The sequence below is a fragment of the Petromyzon marinus genome, chromosome 6 (genome assembly GCF_048934315.1).
Source record: "Petromyzon marinus isolate PM22_M1 ecotype Great Lakes invasive population chromosome 6, UKy_Petmar_22M1.pri1.0, whole genome shotgun sequence".
In the NCBI taxonomy this organism is placed as follows: Eukaryota; Metazoa; Chordata; class Hyperoartia; order Petromyzontiformes; family Petromyzontidae; genus Petromyzon; species Petromyzon marinus.
This window is the reverse complement of record NC_133672.1, coordinates 16216809-16242661: the sequence shown is the minus strand read 5'-3', so window position 1 is coordinate 16242661 and position 25853 is coordinate 16216809. Positions and strand designations below refer to the sequence as shown.

General features: G+C 48.0%; 3 protein-coding genes across 4 annotated transcripts in view; 1 reads left to right on the top strand and 2 right to left on the bottom strand.

Moving 5' to 3' along the window:
* Nucleotides 1–1258: 1258 nt before the first annotated feature.
* Nucleotides 1259–12137, bottom strand: LOC116939398 (HHIP-like protein 2). The gene is made up of 9 exons (XM_032947676.2): nucleotides 11262–12137; nucleotides 6597–7249; nucleotides 5961–6104; nucleotides 4978–5306; nucleotides 4657–4783; nucleotides 4290–4435; nucleotides 3513–3594; nucleotides 3320–3402; nucleotides 1259–3211 (listed from the first exon to the last, which is right to left on the bottom strand). The coding sequence occupies exons 1-9, from the start codon at nucleotides 11550–11552 to the stop codon at nucleotides 2796–2798; spliced, it is 2271 nt and encodes a 756-aa protein (XP_032803567.1). The 5' UTR covers nucleotides 11553–12137; the 3' UTR covers nucleotides 1259–2795.
* Nucleotides 12138–13289: 1152 nt separating this feature from the next.
* Nucleotides 13290–21519, bottom strand: TAF1A (TATA-box binding protein associated factor, RNA polymerase I subunit A). 2 transcript variants are annotated; one of them, XM_032947677.1, is made up of 11 exons: nucleotides 21231–21519; nucleotides 20596–20760; nucleotides 19482–19642; nucleotides 19012–19125; nucleotides 17847–18048; nucleotides 17215–17348; nucleotides 16929–17087; nucleotides 16390–16456; nucleotides 16156–16276; nucleotides 15212–15366; nucleotides 13290–14315 (listed from the first exon to the last, which is right to left on the bottom strand). In XM_032947677.1, the coding sequence occupies exons 1-11, from the start codon at nucleotides 21514–21516 to the stop codon at nucleotides 14245–14247; spliced, it is 1635 nt and encodes a 544-aa protein (XP_032803568.1). In that variant the 5' UTR covers nucleotides 21517–21519; the 3' UTR covers nucleotides 13290–14244. The 2 variants fall into 2 exon arrangements, with proteins under 2 accessions (XP_032803568.1, XP_075921246.1); XM_076065131.1 differs by lacking the exon at nucleotides 16929–17087.
* The window catches only part of PLB1 (phospholipase B1), a 40796-nt gene continuing 32226 nt past the window's right edge, over nucleotides 17284–25853 (top strand). Inside the window, exon 1 of the mRNA XM_032948493.2 lies at nucleotides 17284–17367. Within this exon, the coding sequence (XP_032804384.2) occupies nucleotides 17361–17367 (7 nt within the window). The 5' untranslated portion in view covers nucleotides 17284–17360. The remainder of the gene's footprint in view (nucleotides 17368–25853) is intronic.

Sequence of the window (25853 nt, the reverse complement as noted above, 5' to 3'; positions counted from 1 at the left end):
ATAATCCAGCCCTCAGCGAGCCCCTGGTCTGCCCCGGTGGTACTAGTGACGAAAAAGGATGGGTCGACCCGATTCTGTGTTGATTACCGAAAGTTGAATGCAGTCACCCTCGGCGACGCCTTCCCCATATCACGCATCGATGACACCTTTGACAGCCTCGCAGGAGCACGGTATTTTTCCACCCTCGATCTGGCGTCCGGGTACTGGCAGGTGGAGATGGCGGAGGAGGATCGGCCAAAAACCGCGTTTACCACCCCGATGGGATTGTTCGAGTTCCGAGTGCTTCCGTTCGGACTCACTAACGCGCCCGCGACGTTCCAGCGGTTGATGGAGTTGGTGATGCGGGGCTTGTAGTGGGAACAGTGCCCGATTTACCTGGACGACGTGATAGTGTTCAGTAGATCTTTGTCTGAGCACTGGTCCAGGCTGCGAGAGGTGTTCCAGCGATTGCGAGCAGCCCATCTCAAGCTCAAGCCGCGTAAGTGTTACCTTGCGCAGCGCGAGGTGGGGTACCTCGGACACCGAGTCAGCGAGGCGGCGATGCGCACTGATCCGGAGAAGATGCGCGCCGTAGTGGAATGGCCACGGCCAAGGAACCTGACGGAGATCAGATCATTCTTGGGGCTCGCCACCTATTATCGCCGATTCGTAAGGGGATTCAGCGAGGTTGCACGCCCCCTCACCCAACTCACATCCCCTAAGAACCCCTATCAGTGGACGGAGGCCTGCAAGACCACCTCACCCACACCCCCACCCTGACTTTCCCCGATTTCACCACTGATTTTATTTTGGACACCGGTTCTGGGCCTCCCCTATGTCTACTCAGCCTTAAATGAGTACCCAGTGCGGTGTGCAAACATCAGCACTGGGGATACAAATGCGGCCGGGCGTGGTACTGCCGACCAACCCGATCGTATGGCGTATTTATGCTCGATAGCGACATTTGCCCCAAACGTCTCTTCAGGCTATACGGGGGATCTTTGCATTTGACCATACTTCCCCACGCTGCTCAGTGGGTAGCCAGGAGCACATTTCACGTCACCTCTAGCCGAGTTACCCGACCGGTGTGGGTGCCCAGAACCAGTTCAGATACTCAGGTCCTCAGCGGCTCTCAAACATCTTCCAACGGAGGGCCCCCGTTGGGAGATTAAAAAAAACAAATCATTGCGCGTGAACTCATGAGTGAACATACGACATGCACGATTAGATGCATTAATGCGGGCGTAAGAATTAATATTCCAGAATCAATACAACGCGATATCGCTGCTGCCACTTTCATTGCTAAGAAATTCACAATAACATTCCTCTGGTTTTACATCTGATACTTGTATTGATTGCATGCACACACCGATATGCCTTGCATTCTTTACAGCCCTTTGTCAATCCATTTCTGAATGAAGGCCTGTCCGCATCGTATTGGCCATGGGATTTTTTGACCATACTTCACCACAATGGTCAATCAGGATTCGTAAAGGGGTGGAGGGTGGATGCGAGGACTGGTTCAGATATCAATTCACGACTGAGGTTAGCTGTGCTTGGGATCAAACTCAGGTCACTGGGTTCATAGCACAGTGCGCTAAAACGATTACATTTTTTTTGGCACAAAGTTAATAAAAATTGCATTCTGGAGAAAACGAATTCGCAGAACGTGTGCGTCCACAGGTGACCTCAAGGCAATCAAGGTGAAGGAAACTTCATCCAACCCTCAGGGATAAAATAATGAAAACACAAGGGCTGCTGATTTATTACTCAGAAGGCTGCGTGCGCCTGTTTGTTTGTTATTCATAGGAAATCCTTAAAACTCCAAAATACTGCCGGGGCATTTTGGCACAAGTTAGACCGACCCTACCTACACACTCGCAAACAAACACCGGCTTGAGAAATACAGCAGAACAAATGGCGTCCGTGGCTGCCACGGCAAAATCTAGGGCTTAGCAGACTTCACATATTTCTCTTAACGTTTCGAAAAGTTACACGTACATATTTCAGGGGAAATGCAACACTTAGCACCAAAAATAAATGCGACACAATCCATGTGCAACGGTGATTTTTTTTGTATCTAAAACAAAATAAACGTAACAGACCGTGACCCAATCAATGAGTTTTGCTGTAAATACACAGGTGGTGAAACCCAAAAGGTGATTGGTTTTTTTCACACTTTGGTCTTTAGACTTTCAGTTATGGGGGTATTAAATAAATTAAAACAATCACTAACACAATACATTTGTCCTGATTTTTAGTCATTAGTTTAAAAATTCAAGTTTAGTTCATGCTTCGTAAAAATTCGAACGATCAAAATACAGGAGGATGAATACTGTAAAAAAAACAATCGCACAATGCTGCCCCACCAACTCAATGGATTCTTCTGCAGGCCCCAGCACCACTGCATTGTTTTAAAAAGGGCCATTGACAATGCAAGCTGCTTCTTAACCTTTGTCAATAATGCCATCAGAGAATACATTGGCAACTCAAAGTACAGCTTCTCTTTCCGTGGGTGCAAGACTGGCCAGGCAGGTGTAAACGTACTGTGTTCCACGTTCTAAAATTATTATGCCCACACAAAGGGCTTGATTTCTCATGGAATATATTCTGACGCCCCCCCCCAACCACTCTGGAGGCTGCCCACCCGAAGACTGAGTGGCGTGGGGGTGGGTGAGAGGAGAGTGGAGGCGAAATATTTTCCAGAGCCCAGCCCAGGACAGCTCCAGCGCTGAAATGAAACCCCGCTCACGCCAAAGGCGAGTGACTTGTCCGTGGATGTCGGTGCCGGACAGCACTTGCGGCTTGCACCTTTATCATCTGCTCTCCGGGCTACTTTCGGCCATCTGTTTGTTCGTCCGCGGCACGTGTGGCCTCCGCATGTTCGGCGTGGGCCTTCGGCGCGTGCCTGGCCGCAACGGCCTCGACGGCCTGCTGACCCAGGGACGTTTTCGGCCGGCCTGCCCTGGCTTGCCCGTCCGGCTCTGGTTCTTCTGCTGCCCATGGCGGGAAATCGCGCCTGCGGTCGGGGGCCTCAGAGTGGGCTGACCGGCTGGACGACGAGAAGGATGCAGCGAACCCGGTGCTGCCAGCCTTGAGGTGGTGGTGGTGGTGAACGTTTTGCCTTTTGACCCAGATGGCCGTGTAGGCTTGGGCCTCCGAGTGGGCGCAAGTTGCGGAGGTTTTGTTGGAGGAGGTGGAGGGGTGGTGGTTGTTTTTGATATTATCAGCCCTAAAACAAAACATCACAGCACAGCTTGTGAAAATTGTTCAAGACATTCCATTTTTCTGAGTGCAAACCCCCCCCAGTGTAGTGTAAGGACATTTAAATGGTACCTACTTTGTTTGGGTTTGAAATCTACAAGCCTTCCTTTCACTTTAACAGGGGCCACCGTCACCTGGCACTTCTTTGGGGGAGCTCTCCTGGAAATGAAAAAAAACCCACCTCAGACACGGTTACCCTTTTTCCAACAACAACAACGCGTTAAGATGTGGAGCTGCAAGTGCAGGCGATGGGCATGCGGGGGAGGCACCTGGACGGGTCTATGATGCGGTAAATGGTGGACGTGGGAGACAGAGCACTCGCCAGACCCGATGACAGGAAGTACAGCTCTCCTGGAGGCAGAACACGGCCGCCCGTAACTCAACGTGCGGTGCAGGAGTCGCCGCGCTCCGTTGTTTTCTCATCGTGGTATCCATAGCACTTTGTTTCAAGGGCAACCGCTGGCATGTGAGAAATCGAGAAGTGCTCTACAGGGCGCTACCGATTTTATCAGCCCTCAAAAATCAGGACCGATCAAGTCAACCCGCGACCGGATTAAACACTTGCAACCAGCTGATTTGCAAGTCAAGCGCTCTTGCCACAGAGACACCCTCCTGGATTGTTGACGCAATGTGAGCATGCGCAGTGCTTTGCCAATACTGTACACTGCTGGCAAGAGCCTCCCGATGCCATGTGGTACCGTGGGGGTTATTCGGCCAAACTTCACCACACTGGTCAGTTGAAGATTTAAGGCAAGACGCAGAGATGTTGAGGTATGGTTAAGGACGACAATACATTTTGCCAAACTTGCCCTGTGGACACAAGGTCGCCCCGTAGCTGCCTACAGCACCAGTTTTATTCAAGGGGGTTCACCCAACCAAGCACTAGCCAGGCTCAAGCCTGCTTAGCTGCCGAGCTCTGACAAGATCAGGTGATTTCCGGATGATGTGGCAGCAGGCACAAATAGGTGAAAAACAAGTAAACGCGGCACGTTGGCTGGGTGAAGCCTGAAGGTGGGAGAGCGTTGGTGGCAGTGTGGGAGACGTGCCTGCCTCGTCCTCGGCAAAGGAAATGATGTACTGGTAGTAGTTGTTGATGATGCCAGGGAACACGCAGGTCTGACCCTGGCCCATGCACACGTCCTTCTTCTCCCAGCGTCCGAGCCGAGGGTCCTCCTTCAGCGCCATCAGCCGCCTGCCAACAATGGCAAAACAAAAATAAAAAAAGCAGTCCGAGAGAAACATCATATGTTGTTGAATTTGGTTGTGAGGTGAAGAAAATTCTGAACCATTTTGAACCTGAAGCATTCCATTAAAAGAATGCAGTGCAGTCTAGATAGAAATGTACCTTGAGAAAGTTGTGTTTTGTGTAAGAACGTCTGCTCTGGTGCTATTGATTTTGGGGTGAGGACACACCCACTCATGAAGTCTCCAAAGATGTAGAGTCCATTTAGGTTTGGGGAGTGGCACCCCCTGTAGACGTAGCCACCCGTAACAGACTTCCCCAAGCTGTGGTTATATGCGTATATTGGAAGGATGTCATCTGTACATATACGAAACAAAAACAAGGCATTACAAACAGAATGCTTCATGACTGAACATGTGTTTATACCACGACTGCGTACGCTTGCCCAAGAGCAGCACACAGTAGCTCGGGTCACCGCATCGGACCCCCGAATCTTGAAACGGTTGACGGTGCGCGCTCTCCCCTGACGAACCACCAAAAAACAAACGTGCCGAGCGTGTGGTTGTGGCAGAGCTGGCGGTCGTAGCACTCGAAGCCCTCCTTGGCTCTCCAGCCATAATTTCCTCCCTTGACGATGATGTCCACCTCCTCGAACTTGTTCTGCCCGACGTCGCCGCAGAAGAGACGGCCGCGCCCCGCGCCCGTCAGCCGGTCGCCCCGGTCGAAGGAGCAGCGCCACATGTTGCGCACGCCGTAGGCGAACACCTCGGCCCGCGCGCCCCGCTCACGCACGAAGGGGTTGTCGCGGGGCACGCGGTACGGCCGCCCCGCGTCCGCGCCGTCCACGTCGATGCGCAGGACCTTGCCGAGCAACGCGGACCTGGCGGGAGTGGGGGGGAGGCGGCGGCGGTGGTGGTGGTGGTGGTGGTGGGCAGTAAGCAGATGCCGTCAAGATGTGGAGACAGTGAGAGCGCGATGAGCCTTGTCCTTTCAGAGACAAGGCAATGACGTCAGCGTCTCCACGTGACACCAGACTCTATAAGCGTGGCCTCAAAGGAAGAAATGTGTGTCTCAAGCCAATGGGAGGGAAGGTGTAAACGAATGGCCTTAAAAACACTGGTGGGATCCGAGGATATTTTACAATATAAACAGGGAAGTGGCTACATTGAAGATATGTTCCTATTTGAGGCCTGTAAAAATAACCGTTGCAATGTTGGGTATGTTAGGTATTACACAAACACCAGGTGCTGCAATCAGGTGTAACCAGGGCTTCATTTGTCACCAAGTGTAGTCCGCGTCGCTGAGCGTGTTGTTAGTAGCCGCAACCATAGCGTTAGGCAGACTCGATAGCGGTGTGTTGGGTGCAAGAATATTTTCTGAGTCGCCGACCAGCACAGAGCCAGCTTGCAATGAATCTGTGGTTGAAACCACAATAGGGTTAAGGCTGTGTCAGCAACTTCACCGCACCGATAAACGCACAACGGGCGATGGGTGCAGCGTGACTGGGGGGGGGGGGGGGGGGTGGAGAACCGACTTGTTCTGCGCGTTCCCGAAGAGCCCGAACGGGTCCCCGGCACGGCCACCATCGCCGGTGAAAATGTAGAGGAAGCCGTCTTCTCCGAAGAGCAGCTGCCCTCCGTTGTGATTGGCTGCTGGCTCCTCTATCTCTAAAATGTACCTGTACAGACGGAGGGCTTTTAACATCGTGTTTTCATTTGCGTACGTCAAAAAGTTTAACAAAACTGCACTCAATTAATTGTATCGTTAAGCAAACTCTGCCCAGTGGTAAAATGTACTTTGGCTTATAAATTTTATATGCATACAGATATGCATATCTTTAGAAAAATTTTCCAACAAGATGACTCGTATAAATGTATAAAACCCATCGTGTAAATGTGTACATCTTTCAGGCAACTGAATACACATTGCTATTAAAACACATCATAACATCAGTGTCCTTTCCTGGAAATATAAACGCTATGTTCTTGGCACGCACGAGCATGACAAATAACAGCCCCATTATCCTAAAACAGCGGAACGTCCAAAATAAACAGATTGAACGACAAACAACCACTTACAGTGAACCACAGACTTTCCTTGTGCAGCCAATGACAGCCAAACCTTTCACAACTATGATAAATACCCAACACGCATCATGCGATCTGCTTACCTCTCGGTTTTGGGATCTACATAGTTCATGTTGTCTGGCGACACGCGGAACTCACTGATGCGTACGAGCTCTCTCTTGCGATCCTTGGAGAGCACCGAATAGTACGTGTAAATCTTTCCGTTCTTACGATAGTTGGGGTGGAAGGCCAGGCAAAGGAACCCGCGCTCATCCCCGATCCAGGGCGAGGTGAGGACCTCCTTGCTGACGTTGAGGAAGGGCCGCTCGGCCCGCGTGCCGTTGGGCAGCAGCATCCACACGAGGCCCAGCTGCTCGGCCACGAAGCGGCGGTGCGTGCCGTCGCCGGCGTGCACCATGGCCACGGGGTTGCGCAGCCCGTTGGCCACCTCCTCGAGGCACAGCTGCATGCAGCCATCTTCTCCCGCCTGCACCACGCCCAGCTCCGCGTTGAGGTCGGGGCTTTCCAGCACGGCGGGGTAACAGTAATCCTCGTCTTCCAGAACGAGCCTCTTGCAGAGCCGCTCCCCGTCCGTCTCCAGGCGTCGTACCTCTTTGTCGTCGGTCAGCAGGCTCAGGGTCGAGCCGCATTGGTAGTAAAAGGAGCGGCAGTAGTCGGGGCAGAGGCCCGGCAGGGTGCGCACGGGCGTGGACAGGTCCTCGGCGTCGAACAGGTGCGCCGCGTACGGCGAGCACTCCTGCCAAGGCAAGGGCGACGATGTGACACCGGCCGGGCTTTCTGCACCTATGGAGAGCCACCTGTCCGTGACTCGGGCACAGGCGACGTCTTGACGTCACGAAAGCTCACGGCGGTCAGTACCAACGCTTGTGGAGCACTCGGTGCAAATCGTTCACCCAAACAGTTTTGTCTACTTTTTTTTAAAAAATCTCGTTTTGAATGGTGTGTTGACATTTGAACGTGTACAGCATTTTGTGAGCTTTTGATGAAAGGCACTGAATTAAAATACATTATAATTATTAAGGCGCAGTTACAACTCTTATCTGCAGTGCTCAGAGGCTTGGGCCATTTGTATAGCTAGAGAGCAAATGTGTGACACAATGTATAATGCTCGAGCAGTTTAGTGTCAAAGGTGATAACTTTTTATGATTTCCATCAAGATAAAATGACATAAAGAGTGGTTATCGATTGGGTTTTAGGAAGGTGTATATATCTTGAAGCCATTCAGTCGGACATTGCTTGACAAGTACTACACGCGGTGGTTTCACATCCGGGCTCGGTTTTTGATGTCTTACGCTCCATTTAAGTATTCCCCGAAATCTGCTTTCCACAAAAGTTAAGGCTGAGGCTAACCCCATCTTGATCTCCACAACACTGCCTCACGGCACATCTGTCATCAATCCAACACGAGTGCTCACGTTTCGTTTGAAGAAAGGTTTCAGACATTTCTTGGGCATATGGTTAACATGGTGTTCATTATCCTGCCCAGAAGAAAGCAACTCATTCTTAAAGCCCTTTCACAAAAGGGCTATATACTCCAAGGGACAATTTGCAAGTGTATAATATTTAGCTCGCTTTATCACGCTCCCTTTAAATGCATCACATCAATGCTCCATCTACTCCTGAAGATCTCTGTGTTATCGCCATCCCTCATGCTCCTGCGGTGCCACGAATACAAATCGCTGCTGTGCATGAGGTCAACTTCTCCACGCCATGTCTCGTTCCCTCCTCCGACTTCCATTCCATCACCGATCTCGTTCTTAATCTCTTACCAGGGAGGGGGACGTGGCGTGTCCAAGCCCACTTACTTTTCACATTGTTCAATTTTACTTGTCAATGCCCAATATTCTGACTCGGGTAACAAGCACTGATTAAAATATTTATTTTTGTGCACCTTGGTATGTTGCATTTCACTTTAAAAATAAACATTCTCCAAAAACAGGCCATCACACACTCGCCTGTTTCTTTTATTATTTTCATCCCTGTGCTTAAATGACCTCGAAACACAACAGAAATCTTCGAATGTTTATAAAACTTGTAGGTGGAAATAAGTAAAGAACTGAACAGCAGTGCTTGCAAAGTTGGCTGGGCTCAAGATGAATGACCCAGGCAAACAACATGCACAACAATAAGGTACAGTATTACATTTTTTAAAATTTAAGTTACACTTCATTCTAGATTTGAAGTTTTCGTGACTACAAGGATCCATAATCTTTGGTTCGTTAATTTACTTTTATTTATTTATATTTAATTTATATTTGTATCTCTTATTTTTATTTTATTTTTTACCTACGTGACTTCACAGTTAAGTTACACATCTCACAGAACAGTGGACAAAATCTGCAAAACAAACGGTGCCTTGGCACTCCAAAATCGGATGCACATCTCTGTGCGGCGAGCAAGTGGGAGGCAGGGCACTTAACAAAGGGCTTTGCAGTACTGTACAAGCCACACAGACACCTCCCCGGAGTCTGGCACCTCTCTTTGGATCGTCCGTCCTCGGAATGCAAGACCAAATGGCAGTGTGGCACTTGATGTTTCATTTCCGGCTTCAAAGCGAACCTAGGCCAGTTAATGACGGGCGCCAACTGTTGCATAAAACGGTTTACACAAGGAGCCAACTATTCGCGTGTTGCTTGGAAGAGTGGTAGGAAGGGAATTAGCCCGGACCCTTAAAAACAGCCTTCACGCCGGCCTTTGCAGAGACTGAATAATTCACGAACGGGTACAGAGATTGCTGCTGTATTCCATATCCCCCGTGGCCTCTGCGCGAATTTAAAAAAAGATTTAATGAACCCTGGGGTTCAGTTGAGGGCCAACGATTTGCCCCGCCATCCACGATTGCATTGGACTCGAATGACCAGCAGGTGTCGTATTCAGTTCAACGCGTCGGCTTTCGCAACCAATATCGTCCGTATCCATTGGGTCTTTCGGTAAAGTCACGTAGATAGGTAGATATTAATGCAAATAATGAATATAAAATAAACAAACAAAAAACTACGACGTTTCGATCACAAACGATAGTCATCGCTTGTGATCGAAATGTGTACCTATCTACGTTGACTTTACCGAAAGACTCAAAGAATATAAATTCCTGCAGTCACGAAAGCTTTAAGTCAATATCATCCATAAAATACAGGGTTTTTTGTATTTGGGGGGGGGGGGGGGTGGTTGGTTAGATCGCGCAATACGTAAATACGCGATGTAACATTTTAAAATAAATATATTTCTTATGGAGGTCGCGTATCACTCACGAGACAGACCTTGCCCACTTATTTTCATTCCATGTTTGTAAACTGTACTCGGCATCTGAAGTTCGCACGGAGCAGTGGCACAGCACCCACTGCTCCAGTGTAAACACTCTGCTCACGTCCGCTACCTCCAGGGGGCATTGCCCCCTGAACACGCGTTGGCACACCATGCACCGGTTGTAGGCGAAGTCACTTTCGCTTTGAACATGTTTTGCACATGTTCCTATCGTGGAGGGTTTCCAACGCGCCGGATCTCGCGAGTCACCCGCCTTGTTCCGCGTTTACTCCCCACTCAAATACGAGTCCGTCCACGCTGCACGCGCCCGATGATTGTTAAACTGCTTAAACACGTCCCACGTGACGCAAATGACGCTGTCTGCGTTCATTGAGCCTATTTACAATTAAAATTGAGATGTTTGTGTGCGTGTGAACCCGTTCCACGTGTCTGTGCGCGATAATTGCTTGGAGCGTCACGTGTTTAACAATCATCGGGCGCGTGAAGCGTGGACCGACTTGTACTTGAATGGGGAGTAAACGCGGAAAGACGACGTAGCGTGGCGAGTCGCGAGAACTTGCGTTTGGGAAACCCCCTGCTCGAAAGTCTGGACATCTGATGAACGAGAAGATCCAAGGAGTGGTCTTCCATGCACTTTGGCAAGTTGTCAGCACATAACGCGAAATGCCCCTGGTCTCTCCGAATGTGGAGGCGAAACCCGATGCGCAATGAATGGGCAGTCACGACCTCAAGTCGCTGGTATTGCCCACACACCCTTTAGACGAAGAAATTAAGCACGGCTGAGCCTGGATAGTACTTGCGTCAAGAAGCTTCGTGTGTGCGGGAGGTTCACATCCCTCCTTACGAGGACTGAGCCACCAAATCGTCTTCGTCCCAGACACGCGCCCCGACTTTTGGCCCTCGCTCCCCCTTTGATCCTCTCTCTCTCTCCTCGCCCTCAATTAGACAATGCTCTCCACTCCGGATGCCTAGACATCCGGCCACCTGCTCATAATTATGAACCACCTGTTCTATTTCTCATCCGGCCACCTGTGTTATTAATTATTACAACACGTTGCATGTTAACGTTTCTCTATTCAGTCCCCATACACTTTCGATGGTGGGGCACTGCTGCTTAGGAATAATTACTGTACCAGCTGTTGTAGACTTCGGCTGCGGGGTGGCCAGGAGATGGCATTGACAGCAACGGGGACTTAAATCCATCCGTGCGGAACTTTTGAGTGTGCTTATCCCTCGTGTGCATGGTGGATTATTCCTCTTTCTCTCCCAAAAGAAGCTTCCAAACTCATGAATGAACTTGGCCAAACGTCTCAATGTCCCAAGACCCGAAAGGCAAATCTTGGGACGTAATTGTTATCATCACTACTCCTGTACCACCGATGCATCCAATCACATTCGTAATAAGCTCAGCTTTTTGTCCCTCGTCCACGTGGCACGCGCACAAAGAACAACGCAAACACAGAGTGAGCGTCACCTCGTCTCACCTGGCAGAGGAGGTTCTTGATGAAGGAGGCGCACAGGCGGTATCCGCCTCCATCCATGTGCCCCATGACCTCCCAGAACCTGCGGTAGATCTGCAAGTCCCTCTCCGCATCGCAGCAGCCGAAGCTGCTGTACTCTGTGCACAGATGCAGCGGGGATGACGGCTGGAAGGGCGGGCGATAGTCGAGACACTGAGGGTGTCCGGTGACCCTCGAGCGGAGGCGAACGAGGGCGACGGCAACGAGGAGGAGAGGCCAGCGGAGCAGACGACGATTATTCGGAGCAAGGCTCATGATATCTGTCTGCTCGGAGCTAACACCGCCGCCGCCGCCGCCTTACCTCGCGAGGTCCTTAGACTCCCCACGCAGATGTCTGCTCGTGCAGGATGGAGCAGGCAGGCAAGGCGGCGTGGTGTGAGAGAGAGAGACGTGGGTTTGAGGAGGTTGCGTGACTCTCCGTGGATCGAGGCAGGGCGGGCTACCGCCTCCCACGTCACCTCCCCGGGGAAACACGGCTCCTCCACCTCCTCCTCCTCCACCACCACCACAGCGCGCTCCTCCTGCCCGTGTGAAATTCCATCCTCCACCCTCCTCCACCACCGCGACACACTCGTCTGCTATTGGACCATCACTATCATCAATACAATTATCCCCAATTATCACCACTGTCATCTACACCATCATCATCATCACCGCAATAATAACAATAAATAAAAATGCCTTCGCCATCATTGTCACGAATTATTATCATCATCATGATGATTACCAGCGGCTTGGTGCGTGGCCGCATTCCTGCGTTGTCTCGTGGCAGCCGGGATAGCTTCACGCACGAGCGGATCCGACCGGACGTCCCATCCCAGCACCCACACAGCGTTGCCAGCCGTCGGTGCCCGATTACACGCCAACAGTTTCAGTTTATTTATTTTTGGTATAGCCCTGTGAGCCATTCGGCTCTTGAATCGGGTGCAACCGCAACACACACAAAAAAAGCAAAAACACGAACAAGAAAAACGGAGCGAGGAGGGAAGGCGAGCCATGAAGCATTCGGGCTCGAGTGTTCTTCAACATGCCATTGCAATTGTGTTGTTTGCGTATGGCAAAGCAATAATTGTATGGTCAGGAGCCAAATGCCAATGTCGGCATCTGCTAGCCACGAGGGCTTCACGAGTGCGTGGAGTTTCGCTTCTTCCTCCTCCATTGCAGCGGAGCAGCCTACAGTGGTTTACTCAATGGTCCATCGTTTGGGTTACATGGCCACAGTCGCACTGCGGCCTGTCTTTAATTTCAGATTAAAGAAATGTGCGCGTCGGCCTATTGATGTTCTAATGCGGTTGATGGTTAACCCTTTGTGAAATGTCCAAGCCAGACAGTGCTTGGTTTAAATCTCGAATGAGGCGTTTATCCGAGGCAACCACGTTATTTCAGTCCGTTTGCCAGCGTCCATCTGGATCTAGGTGAGATTCTAAGATGGTGACAGCATAAACCCAGAAGGGGGGATCAGGACTTGAGCCGGCAGCGAGGTACATGGATGAGGGGCCTTGTCATAATATCCAAGTAGATATTTTTGTTTATCCAATGCTGGGTTAACGCCTTTCTACGCTTTGTACAGTAATGCATTTTTTTTGTCCAATAAAGCATTACGAAGTCTAGATACTGTTTCAGTAAAGGTCCTTCATAGGGATGTTTTGAAAAGTCCATCAAATCAGGAAGTGTTTGGCACGTGGGAGGTAACCGGAGTCTCCACCACACACACGAAACTCCTTCAAAGGTCTGCACAAATGTTCACAAACCCAGTCTGTACTGCCATCTCCAAGATACCTCTCAGCGCAGCTTATCTGGAAGTTTAACAAATCTGGGTGATCCGCCAATCCTTGCATCCCCACCAAAGCACTGAATCATAGGCGACACCACGCCGGTTAGAGGACATTCAAGGTACCTGGAGAAATGGAGTATGACCTAAACTCCAGAACTTAGGAAATATCCTATTATCAACATTCATGTGGCACACTAAAAATGTACACGAACACGTGGTAGTGTAGCAAAGATTTATTCTGCAATGCCTTGATGTACATACATGACTAATTTGAACAAAATGCTTGCAAATCTATTGAAAAATATTCAGCGCTGGAAATGGGAAATTACTGTTCAAATGATTCTCACCACCCCCACTAGATCTGAGGAGGCGGAGCTTCACTCTGCACATGGGTCTCTATGCATGTCTGTGGGTCTGTGCATATGTGTGGGTGTTTGTGGATCTCTCTGTTAGACTAGGAGTCTATATGCGAGTCAAATTATGAAAAAAGATGAATCCTTGATTCCTTCCGGAACAGTCGTGTTAAAACTCACTCCCACCATGGCGTTCCAGAGCATTCTGGCACATTTCCACGACTGACAATATTACAATTTAAGTTGAAGGTACAATTAATTGCAAACCACGAACGACAGCTTAACATTGATTTTTTACATTGAATATTTACTCAACACTAAAAACTGGCGACAATGAAATGTAAGATGTACTTGTCAAGAGAAAAAAACGCCACTTTTTTCAAATTTTCTTGCTGTGGTTTTCACACCTGATGATGATTGCTTGTGTTGCAGTCGAAACGTCGTGATAATTTTATTGTTTCATATTTTTATTATTTTATTGTTTCCCTTCTTTGTAACTTTACCGAAAGAACCAAGAATATTGTCCAGAGATGTCAAACAAAACTTGGAAATTACATATCCCATGAAAGGTTCTAGAATGCTACTCATGCACACCGAGGTCCGTTTATTCTCAAGTTCTGTTAAAAGTTACTTGTACGGAAATAATAGATAACCCAGATACTGGGATATTGAGATGTCTATATAAATCTCTGTATAAACATGAGTCCTTAGAATACTGTCATCACCATTCACTTGGCAAATATTGATTTACAACAGTGGAAAATGTCGAACAAGCTACATTGGCAAGTGGTATACTTGTAAACGAACACAAAAACACACATTAGGTTTTATGCTTCTTGCGGGGTGGAATTTTCTTTTTTAGAGCCCGCACACGGACGCCGTATTTATTTTCTGTAGATGGACAGAAAGGAATGGATAAATAGTTTGCAAATTCTCAATTTCATTTTCCATGCATTTTTTTTGGTTTATTTCCCCAAAGCGCACACGCAGGTAATGAGTCACACAGTGTGGCCTTCCCACTTACTTGTTCCCGCAGACGCATTCACCACATGTGTACCCCCCAGTAACAAACCACACATGTTTAGCCAGTGAGTCAAATTAAAAGACCACAGAAAAGAGAACCCATTGAAGAGCCACGGGCAATGAAGGTCATACATGTATCAATTCAGCATCATGCAAAAGTGCGGAGGGGATGTCTTACTGTATTTTAGAAAATAATTGCACGTGCAGATGCAAAAAAAAACGTTTCCCATTTTAGCACACTCGTGTACTCGCAAATCTAACAAGAGTTGGAATGTCCACATCGGAGTCCGTGTGCAATGCTTGGCACAGGTACAAACACCTCGACCGTATAAACAAAGACAATTTGTGTTTTTTTTTATCCTGGAAGCAAAAAATTACGGCCTCCGTGAATGTATGCATACACCACTGTATGATGCTATGTATGCAAGTGTGGCACGCAGTCATATATCATGTATAGTATAGATATCCATATGCATGACACTTGTGTATATATGTTGAATTTCTTTCGCACCGTACGTAGCCAACCGTGCTAAACTTGTGCATTCATGTATACATTAAAAACTAAGCAAATACGTTTCACAATAATCAACACTAGATTCTGTGATAAAAAATGTGTTTTTTTCTTAATTTCACGTTGAAAGAAATGGCGATTGATTAAATGTTGTCAAATTACATTTACAACACCAATGTAAAAAATGTTGCTCATACACGTGACTAACTGCATGACACACACTATGTGTGTTCATGTGTTTGTGTGTACTTACTCTTCCCCATCAGCCCTTTGGCTATAGTGGCCTTGTTGGATGCAAGGAGAGGATTGTAGTGGAAGTCATCCTTGGCCTGGTCCTCACAGAAGCAGAACCTTGGCCACCAGTCCATCCGAACCTCCCAGGGCTCTAAAAAGCAGGCCTCATTCCCACTGTGTTAGTCACACGAGACCATGTGCATTACACAGTGGCAGCATGTGCCAGACTATGTCCTTCACACTTTACATGTAGCAGTCTGTTCATATGTGTTGATGTATTTTTATTGATCACCCCAAGATGTAAACATGCCACAGAAATGCAGTTTATTAGGTTTTTGGATGACCGAAAATACATTAGCCAAGTGTCAATGAATACAAATAAGTCTGAAGGTAAGCAAGCAGATTTTGGGAGTGGAGCGGCATCATTTAGTTTTATGCATTGCACTATGAACCCGGCAACCTGAGTTTGATTCCAAGATATGGATAACATCAGTGGGAATTTATAGTTTTGTATGTAGCCAATTTCACCAAACTGCACTGATCCACATTAAGTTTCTTCAAACTCCCATGGCAAAATGATATGGGGACGCCTTCATCCAGCAGTGGATTTACAACCGCTGTAATGATTAAGCGTAGTTTCCTTTCTTTTATAACAAAAAAAGTCCACCAAATGTTTCGCAATTGGGGGGCGATGGTTGCTATGTAGATTCGAATTGTAATTTTTTCTTCAAATTTAGCAAATGATGCCAGCACACAACGTCCTAACCCTTGCTAATGACGTCCACCGTAAATCAGGTGCATATTTTTTTACAGTTAATACAGTCGCAACATTCGTCAGGGCGGTCACTATTCGAATAGCGAGCCCCCCTGCAAATGTGCAACTGCAAGCAATTTTGTATCGTGGCGTGCATGTGTAAAGGATTTACGGAACGTACTGTGTCTACATATAACAGCGTACTGTACTTTTTAATGCAAGCGCTGATGAGCTCTGCAAGACTCTGCCAAGGTCGCACATCCCTCTGCCAGGGAGAGTAATCCAGGACGCTCATCAGCACAGAAATTCTCTCCTGCATCGTGTCCGTCCCTACAGTAAAACATAGAATGTGCGTTACGAAGCGTTTCAGAAACACGCCCCGCGTAGTATTTGACGTGCGATGCATTGTGCTCGCTGCAGCTCAACGGGCTGCAGAAACTCACCACTTTCATGCAACAATCGGCTATATTCCAGCATCAGCTCATGAGATGGCACCAATTTATGCAGGACCTGTTGAAATTACACAAGCAACAGACAACAAACGACATTTATGACACCATGCGTTTCGCCTGAACACTTTTTTTTTATCAAGTATAACCGGTGACAGTGAACACCGATTTAACGACTCCATCGTTAGGCATCGATTTGAGATATAATCCTACGTTCATGGTACTACATTACGATTGAATCGCGTGATAATTATAGCAACACATAAAACTGATGCTTGAATTAAACTGTGGAACGTCATGAAATCCCTTGTGGGGGGGGGGGAGCGGCCGGCAGTGGCGAATTTTTACCTGGCCTATCATTGCGTCTTGAAAGAGGGATGAATCACCCACATTCACCTTAGCGTTACAGTAAATAGAAAATTACGCAACATACTATACCGGCAAATAGTTCACAGTCATTTCAAAAAAACACACACATTTAAAATGTCTGGTTTTTTAATTTGGTTTGCAATAACCGTGGCTTAAGGAGGCACCCTGAGCACAGCGAGCAGCTTCGGTTGGGGAGCGTCGTGTTTCTTGAGGAAGTTGTAGAGGTGCACGTGTGCATTGGGGTTGGGCGGGTACTTGTTGTCATACGCAATGTTCTCCAGAAGTTCGTGGGCTTCGTCAACGTTTCCGTAAAACTCCAACAGCTTTGGAAAGGGTGGTAAGTAAAAAAGGAAGACGTGGCAGAGGCCATTTAATACAATAACGAAGTATATTGTGGATACGTTGCTTATTTATGTCACGTGGAACCAAAGCGGAACTGTTCATATGTACCTCCACATATTTCGGGGTGAATATGTCCCACACCCCGGGTTTCTGCAGGATACTGATGAAGTTTAAGGAGGATTTCCGGAAGCTATGGTGCATCTCCTTTAGGGCAGCCGAGTTGGTCTGCGTATCGCCCACGTCTGAATCACGACATGACAGGTAATCAAAACAAAAAGACATGTTTCCTTTGTGCAAAAAAAACTGTAACATGGCAAAACAAACCTCAACAGAGAGCAATAAGCTAGACTAATGCAAATAAATTTTTATTTAAAGCTTTCGTGACTGCAGGGATTCATATTCTTGGTTCTTTCGGTAAAGTCACCACGTAGAAGGGAAACAATAAAATAATACAAATAATAAACAATAAAATTCTCACGACGTTTCGACTGCAACGAAACGTCGTGAGAATGGTTTTGTTTTATATATATTTTTATTTTATTGTTTCCCTTCTACGTGACTTTACCGAAAGAACCAAGAATATAATGCAAAGAAATTAAGAACTCCAAAACCTAATCAAATGAAGCATGAAAATATACACACCAAATCAAAGACCAAGATCCTCCCCCCCCCCCTCCCGTACAGCCTTAACAGACTGCTGGGGCAAGTGCTATGAGCATGCACACCAAATGACACTGTACCATTTCCACTGGAAAGACGGTCCTTTTGCTGCTGCCAGTCATAGTAGTGGAGTAGGCCACAATAGCCTTGGATGAGGTCTACGAGCAGGACGCAGCTTGGAGAGGCAAGGTCCTTGTGCCTTGCAGTGAAGGCAAGAAGCTCACGGTGAGCTTCCTGCTCCCGCCCCTGACACAGCAGGTTCCAGGTATGCTCTAGACACACCTGGTGGTAAAGGGACCAAACAGCAGATCAGCTGAATGCAGACACACGCAGGATGGCACGTCCCACTGTGCATAACATTTTTAGTAAAAGCCACATGCGTGATGTATGAACTTCTTTCGCACCGTACGTAGCAAACCGTGCTAATCGGAGGTGATGAGAATAATGATCACTAAAAGTCCCCGGCCGATCAATATGGCAAGCCGAACTTGTTTCAATATGAAGAAAACGTTGACGCACACTGCCAAGACAGGTTGCATCTGAAAAATAAGCTAATTGCTCAATGGGCATTACCTGGTAAGATAAAATTTATAGTTTGGTTTTATTGTTTTTACGTGATTTGTTTACCTTTTCTATACTGTACCCTCCTATCGTGTTTTTGTATCATTTGTCGTTGTAACGTTCTGACCCGCCCTTACTGAACGTCTGTGAAAAAGAGCTTTATAGCTCATCAGATTCCTCCAGTTGAAATATTCCGATTTTGTTTTAATTCGTCGAGAGCGACGTGTGCTGATCGCACCAAATGCAAAGCGATGCGTGAGAGACTTGATGTACAGCCACAGACGGGTTTGATGTCTCCACATAACACAGCTGTGCTGCTGGCACAAGAACCCTTCTCACACAACCTCGCTCCGTGGGCAAACTCGCACTCGCCTGGGCACCAAAGTGATACTTTTTTTTCAAGCTTACTAGCATCCTGCATGTCCTTCGGACGTGACCGTCCAGCCAGCCAGCCATCCAGCCCAGCCCAGCAAGCCAGCCTGACAGCCAGCTAGCCAGCCAGACTGTTTTCTAATACAGAATTTTAAGTGTTTATTGTAAACACAGCATGATTCATACTGGCATCTATTCTGCTTTCCGTTGAACTTCGGTAAAGAACCTATTGCATGTAAATAGTGTTTGCGTCGAGTGTCACGTTTCTTTTAAATTTGAATTCAGCAATATTGCGAGGTCCTGTTAAACTACCTTCAATTTTAGGTCTCTCGAAAATGACTTCATCCTGTTTGCAAAGAGGCTGAACTGCTCCATACTTCTCTGTGGATGGTTCATCATCACTTCAGCTCCAGCCTTCCAATAAATCTAAAAGAAAACACAACATTTACTAACTTAAAGAGGTCATACAGCCAAAATGTAATTTTCTGATAAATGAAATAATTACGGTGTTTAAAATGGTAATGTTAATCTGTAATATCACATGAACATCAGATGTCCTAAAACTCCACACTCCACATGGACAAATAAAAATATTACAGCATTACGTCCAAATTCACAAGATGACAAGCAGATATGTACAGTGCTAAAAAAAAAGGCTGAAAATCTGAACCCCCCACTGAAAATGTTTAAGGCTCAGCGAGGCCTGGCTGTTTATCGTGGCACTCCCTTTAACAACAGACTCGCAGGACCCGCTGGATATTAGCTTTTCACGCGTCCCTCACCTCGGGTAGCAGGGCATTTTTCCCCCATGTCTCCAGGCTTCCCAGCGCAGGCAGAAGGAGATGAGCAGCACGGACCCAGTGGTGCCGCAGCAAGGCCTCGTGCAATTCAATCAGCCATGTGCTCCTCCCAAAAACCCCCGCTGGCTTTGTTAGCATATGCCCTGTAAGAAATGAGCACACCCCATCGTCCGCCAAGTGCGCTCACCAGATCCCCTTATTAGTCTGGAGAAACGTGCAACCATGAGAGATGGTGCCGTCCTGGGGAGGCTTTCAGCCAGCCGTGGATATATCTTGACCGACGATGATTAGACTGCTGGGATGTGTGATGTTGGAGAGCACAGGTAAGGTGATGTGTAGTGATAGCACTAAATGGCAAACTTTGCAAATCAGCTGCTGCATCTCATAACAATGGTGCCATTTATTTAACTAGGATAAACCTCACCAAGTCCAAGAGAACCATATTGAGTACGTGGAAGAATCATGAACGCCCCTCCCATACTCAATGTGTGAATTCATTCGGCCTAATCTCAGCAGTGGGGCATCTGAGCGACAAGCAGAGACAAGTAAGAATAATACACACGAACATGGGGTCCATTCCTCAATCGTAGACCAGTCTCAAATACCTGAACCCAGAATGAGCCACAAGTGAACCACGTGGTTAGGCCTGAAGCAGCGTTTGGCATTTGCAGGCCTGGTGCTAATAATGCGATACGGTGGCTGGATGTTAACTACCTCCCCTGGTGTACAGGAGGTCGTGGGTTCGATCCCAACCCTGACGCCTGTATATTTGGAGTTTGTATGTTCTCCCCGTGGTCCGCGTAGATTTTTCTCCAGGTCCTGCGCTTTTCCCCACATTTAGAAACATGCGTTTAAAGTATATATTTGGCCGGAATAAATGTCCACGTGCTAAGCCACTTCGTTGAGCTATATCATTTGTGGCCAGGTCGCTTTTGGGGGCAAAAAAATAGCTATTGTGGTGCTTCACCTGGCGAAATGAAACGAAATAGTTAAATGGTTTAGTTTAGTACAAATCCACGCCATCCCTCCCCAACGAAATGCGGCTGAAGGGGACCTGAAGCTGCGCTCGTGTTGTAAGCCCGGTTTGGCAACGTACAGAAGTGATGGCAGACGAGGACCTCTTGGCGAGCCCTCTTCAAGCCAGGCGAGCCTAAGAGCGGCTCCTCAGTCTCCTCCTCAGTCTCCTCATCCTCCTCGCTTGCCGTCTTCCCAACGTCATCTGTGCTGCTCGTCACCTGTCGCCGATCCTTCATGGCCGAAACTGCAGTGCCACGCACGGGTCAGCGGGGATAGAGAACGGAGGAGGCTGCAGCGAATTTTTGGGTTGAAAAAGACAAAGCGTTTGCCCAGGGAGTTGATCCTATTCTGGTCTGGACCAGGACACACGTCCACAACCCACACCACGCCGAGACCCATAGCGCGCACACGTTCAGGCCATGCAAACAAACACGTGCACTCAACATTTATCAGCCTCGCCGAGTGGCCTTGTGAGCGAGATCGAGCGGTGCGGCGTGTGCTATGTCGAACTTCTTTCGCGTCGTGCGTGGCCTATCCTGCTAATCGGAGGTGCGAGCGAGGGGCTAAGGCCAACAAACTAAACACACAAAAAAGCAGTTTCAGAAGAAGAAAAAAATGGCTTTCAATCGAGGTTTTGAACGCGCATCAGCTCCGTAACATCCGAATTTGAAGGAGCGTTCCAGACGGCCGCCGCGCGCGACCGCTAAGTCGCACCGTAGCCGTAGCCGACTGTCGAGGTGGCGGCGGCTTGCGGGGCTCTTAAGGCTGCCGACGAGTCGGACCGCAGAGGAGTTCGACTGTTGTAGACTGAGGAAGCTAATCTGGAACGAGCCTGGCCAGACTCCCGGGGCTTAGCGGAGCGCGAGTGGGAGCAGCTTTTGTAGCTCCGCGCACGCAAAGCCGGGAGCCACTTCCGCGTGCGCGGGCTGCCACGTGTTGGATCGATTCCGAGAATGTATGGGTCGGTAACTGCGGAATCGATTCCCATTGGATGTTGCATAGAGGAATGAATGGGCAGTGGTGTGGGCCGGGGATCGGTTCAACCCCAGTGTCGGATTGTTATCCGAGTAGCACAAAGTAGCAACGCAATGCTACGGGTTCCCGCACTTTCAAGGGCCCCCGCGCTAAATGCGTTCAAGCTATCAATTCCGGTTCAGTGTTTTCTTGTTCATGTTTTTGTTTGTTGCGCTTGCACCCGATTCAAGAGCCGAATGGCTCACAGGGCTATACCAAATAAATGAACTAAATGAAATGAACAGTGATTCTGCACTTGCTCTATTACTATTGTGCTATATTCTTGGTTCTTTCGGTAACGTCATGTAGGTAGAAAATAAAATAATAGAATTTAAAAAATAAAATTATTAATTGAAAATAATAACAGCAAAAAGTACTATAGTACGATACCGCCTTCAAATTTTATGAACGACTGGGTGTTTAAGGTTAGAGATTTGTCGTATCATCTGGTTGTAACGCAAATGAAGAAAAAAACAATTACTTTACTATGCAAGGTAAAAATGTTTTTTTTAATTTACATGTTTTGTTATTTAGGGCCCCTTTATAACATATGCGACAGGCACCGCACTAGCTTCATCCGGCACTGGTTAATCATGAGCGAATTAATCAACTGAGCGGAATGAACGACTTAGTCGACGCGTGAACTTATCAATGCGTGAATGAATGAGTGAATTGGTGCGTGAAATAGTAAGGAAATGAGTTAATTGAATGGTGACTGAGGACATGAAGAGCGAGTTTGCAAATTAATTCGTAAATGGGTGAATTAGTAAACAATTTAAATGGTGAATCAATTGGTGCTGCTGTCCGTCGATTGCCCCGACGAAACACAGTTCTGCCGAACAATATCTCCCAGAAGAAGGCCAGGCGTGGCTGATGGGACGTGTAAAATAACACGTTTACATGTGGATGGACAGACATGTGAGGGAGGCGTATCGTTCCTTACATTTATTCTGTTCCGTATATTCGCCAAAACGATGCATTGCTCATCCCCTTCCTAATCCCTCCCCTCGCCCCTCCACTTCGTCCCGTCCCTCCCCTGTAGCCCTAACGTGACCCCCGCACGACCTGTGTTAAGGTGACTAATTCCTCGACCCTTTCACGCCCTGCCATCTAAATCACTCCATTTTGTGTTACCACTTTTAAAACGATGTAAAGCGGCTTGAGACAAGGTGCTCTACAAATATTGTCAGAAGCTTTATTTAGGCTGGAGGAACCCGATGAGCTATGAAGCTCTTTCACAGATCCCCAGTGTTATGGGCTTTGCGAAATCATCATGAACCCCAATTTATTTGGTGATGCTGCTGGTGCATTGGCAGTGGTGCACAAGCAAAACTAAAAATAACATTCTACACACTCGTCAACAACACCGCCTTAAATTATATACAATCGGCAACGCTTAGGGCAATGGCCATTTTTTCAAAGCGTGTGAACTCCAGTGGCTCAATTTCAGCCGGAACAGTCCAGAACCCCATTCCTGAAATTATTTACGCACCAGACACATCCATCTCGCCTTAATTTGTTTACATGATATCTTTATGGATACTTTTACAAACCTGTTAATATGATTCATGGGAATATAGGGCACAGTAATATATGATGATTATTATCATCAGTCGTGCCTTACGGCGTCAATGCCTACTCCCAATCCTGATTTATCCCATTGCGCATGCTATGTCCACTCCACCGTGCAGGCTGGGTATCGCATTGCATGCGAGTGTCTAGGCACACATCGCAGGTTTCACATTCAGCACTACCAGGATTGACCACGCTCAGGAGCCAGATCGGCCTGGCTGCGTCCATCGTGCGGTCTTTACCCTACATCTGGCCTCAACGTCGTCTCAGCACATCTACCAAAATCCGAATATACGAGACTTGAGCGATGCCAGTCCTGCTGTAATGTGCTGAGAAGTGGGCCCTCCTGCAATCAGACTCAAACAGTCTGCACGCCTTCCTTCCGTATGTGGTGTAAGCATCAGCTCCTTCGCATCGAATGGTTCGACTGTGTCCCCAATGCCAAAGTCTTGTCGAGGACTGGTCTTCTAACTATCGCAACATCGTCCACTCGAGACGTGTCTCATCTGTTTGGCCACATTGCAAGAATGGAGGATGACTCCTCCCGCACGCCATGCCTTGCTTCTATCCATCCAGGCGATGAGTGGATCTCAACCGTCTCCGGCATGTTAGTTGGCCATTCCAGGGTCTATCATGACACCGGCCTAACATTGCAGGTGCTCTTCTACAACACGGTGAAACATAGACACTCTGGTTGGCACAGTGGGCCTTTGCCACCTATGTGATTCTGATGGTGGCGGGCACTAACGGGCATGTGTCAGACCTCCCGTGATAGTACAGGGATGAGCCCTGTGATGGTACAGGGATGAGTCACATGATGACACAGGATCTCATATTGGCACAGCTATGGGTCCTGTTGGCACAGGAATAAGTCTAGTGATAGCACACGGATGGGTTCTGTGAAGGTACAATACAGGGATTGTTTTATGATGGCACATCATAAGAATAGGTTTTATCCTTTCTGGCAATAAAACAGTTGTGTTAAGATATTAAACACGAAACTGAAACCTTTTGCAAGGAATCATGTCTGCATTAACCACATATACTTGTGGTGAAGATGCAAACAAAGAAAGATGATCTGGTGGTATTTGCATTGTCTTTGAAACCGATTGGTCCACACCATTGGTGAATGCAGATGTGATTCCTTGCAAAAAGTTTCAGTTTGGTGTTTTAACATCTTAACACCTTAATAGAGGTTTCTTTTTAGGGGGGGGGGGGGGAGATCGCGTAAATATATCAATGTGTCGTTAAAACCCGCCACCATCCGACACAGCCAACTAATAAGGGTTGTTACGTAAACAGAACATGCCAATTCGTCACTAGTACAGCACACCAGTGTGTTGGAGAGCCAAACCACAACATTTACAAACTAAGTACGACATTTCGCCAGTAATTACAACTAGCTTCATCAGGCGACAGGCAGATTTGTGGATAAGTCTGACTGTGTCGTTCCTTATATGGAGGTGTAGATGTGTTGACCACCCTTCTGCGTAATTGCATAATGTGGGGGGGGGGAGGGGTGGATTACTGAGGCAACTTACATTACGCATTATGCGAGCCCTTTGAACTTGTCCTTCCTGTCTATTGTGTTTGTTAAAATAGCCCTACGAACGGTAATCCCTATTGAAGTACGCTGCCCTTTGTAGGCATGCATTTATATAATATATTATTTGATTATTCACTTCCGGCCACGCCTCTCCTGCGCCACGCATAATGGTGGCCTCCGGCCACGTGCTTTTCGCGCCACGTGTAATGGTGGCCTCCGGCCGCGTGTTCTTCGCGCCACGTGTAATGGTGGCCTCCGGCCACGTGCTTTTCGTGCCACGTGTAATGGTGGCCTCCGGCCGCGTGTTCTTCGCGCCACGTGTAATGGTGGCCTCTGGCCGCGTGTTCTTCGTGCCACATGTAATGGTGGCCTCCGGCCGCGTGTTCTTCGCGCCACGTGTAATGGTGGCCTCCGGCCGCGTGTTCTTCGCGCCACGTGTAATGGTGGCCTCCGGCCGCGTGTTCTTCGCGCCACGTGTAATGGCGGCCGTCGCGCTTGCGGACGTTCCCACCAGAACAGACTCCAAATGTAACGAGCGACTTCCGAGACATGTCATGTAGAGGGATTCTTCTTACTTATTCTTACACTGGGCACAACTCAGGCCGATACACACATATATATGTCTCCTCTCACTGGGCACAACACTGGGTTATATATATATATATACATCTCTACTTTAGCTATGCACAGCCGACCTCTCTGCATAATCCCATCGCCTACATCCAACCACACCGCTGACTGACTAGTGTGACGATGACGGCGATGGGAGCCGTGCAGAGGATATTCCATGCGGCCGGACGACGGAAAGAGCAGTGATGCAGCCAGGACCCGGGACCGCGCAACAACCCTGAACCCTCAGTTCCATCCCCCTTATATACCTCTCGGCGTGGCCAGGCCCCGCCTCTGGGCACGCCCCCCTTCTGATTAGTTGTTACATAACCTTGCCCATTCCCGTGATTATTCTTCCAGGCCAACAGGTGGCACCCTGTCATTACACATGTGTAGTGGGTTCTACGGAGGCACACACTTGAACTTGGAGGCAAAACGTTTATTACACGACCCCAACGGGGAAACTACATGAACCACAACAGGTTAACTAGACCACAACGGGGTAATTACATAACTGGGTCAGTCAGTCACATACTACCTGACCAATGATGCTGAGCATAAGGACCGAAGACCGAGGACTGAGGATCGAAGAGACG

Bases quoted from the DNA above. Each gene is read 5' to 3' on its own strand.
- LOC116939398 (XM_032947676.2), bottom strand. From the start codon at position 11,552: ATGAGCCTTGCTCCGAATAATCGTCGTCTGCTCCGCTGGCCTCTCCTC. The intron at 5,307-5,960 runs GTCGGTTCTCCA...CACTCCCGCCAG, and splicing joins TTCGGGAACGCGCAGAACAA to GTCCGCGTTGCTCGGCAAGG. The intron at 3,212-3,319 runs GTAGGTACCATT...GTTTTGTTTTAG, and splicing joins AGATTTCAAACCCAAACAAA to GGCTGATAATATCAAAAACA.
- TAF1A (XM_032947677.1), bottom strand. From the start codon at position 21,516: ATGCAACATCCAATGGGAATCGATTCCGCAGTTACCGACCCATACATT. The intron at 16,457-16,928 runs GTGCCTCCTTAA...TAATTTCAACAG, and splicing joins AGCTGCTCGCTGTGCTCAGG to GTCCTGCATAAATTGGTGCC. The intron at 15,367-16,155 runs GTACAGTACGCT...TGACTAACACAG, and splicing joins ATCAGCGCTTGCATTAAAAA to TGGGAATGAGGCCTGCTTTT.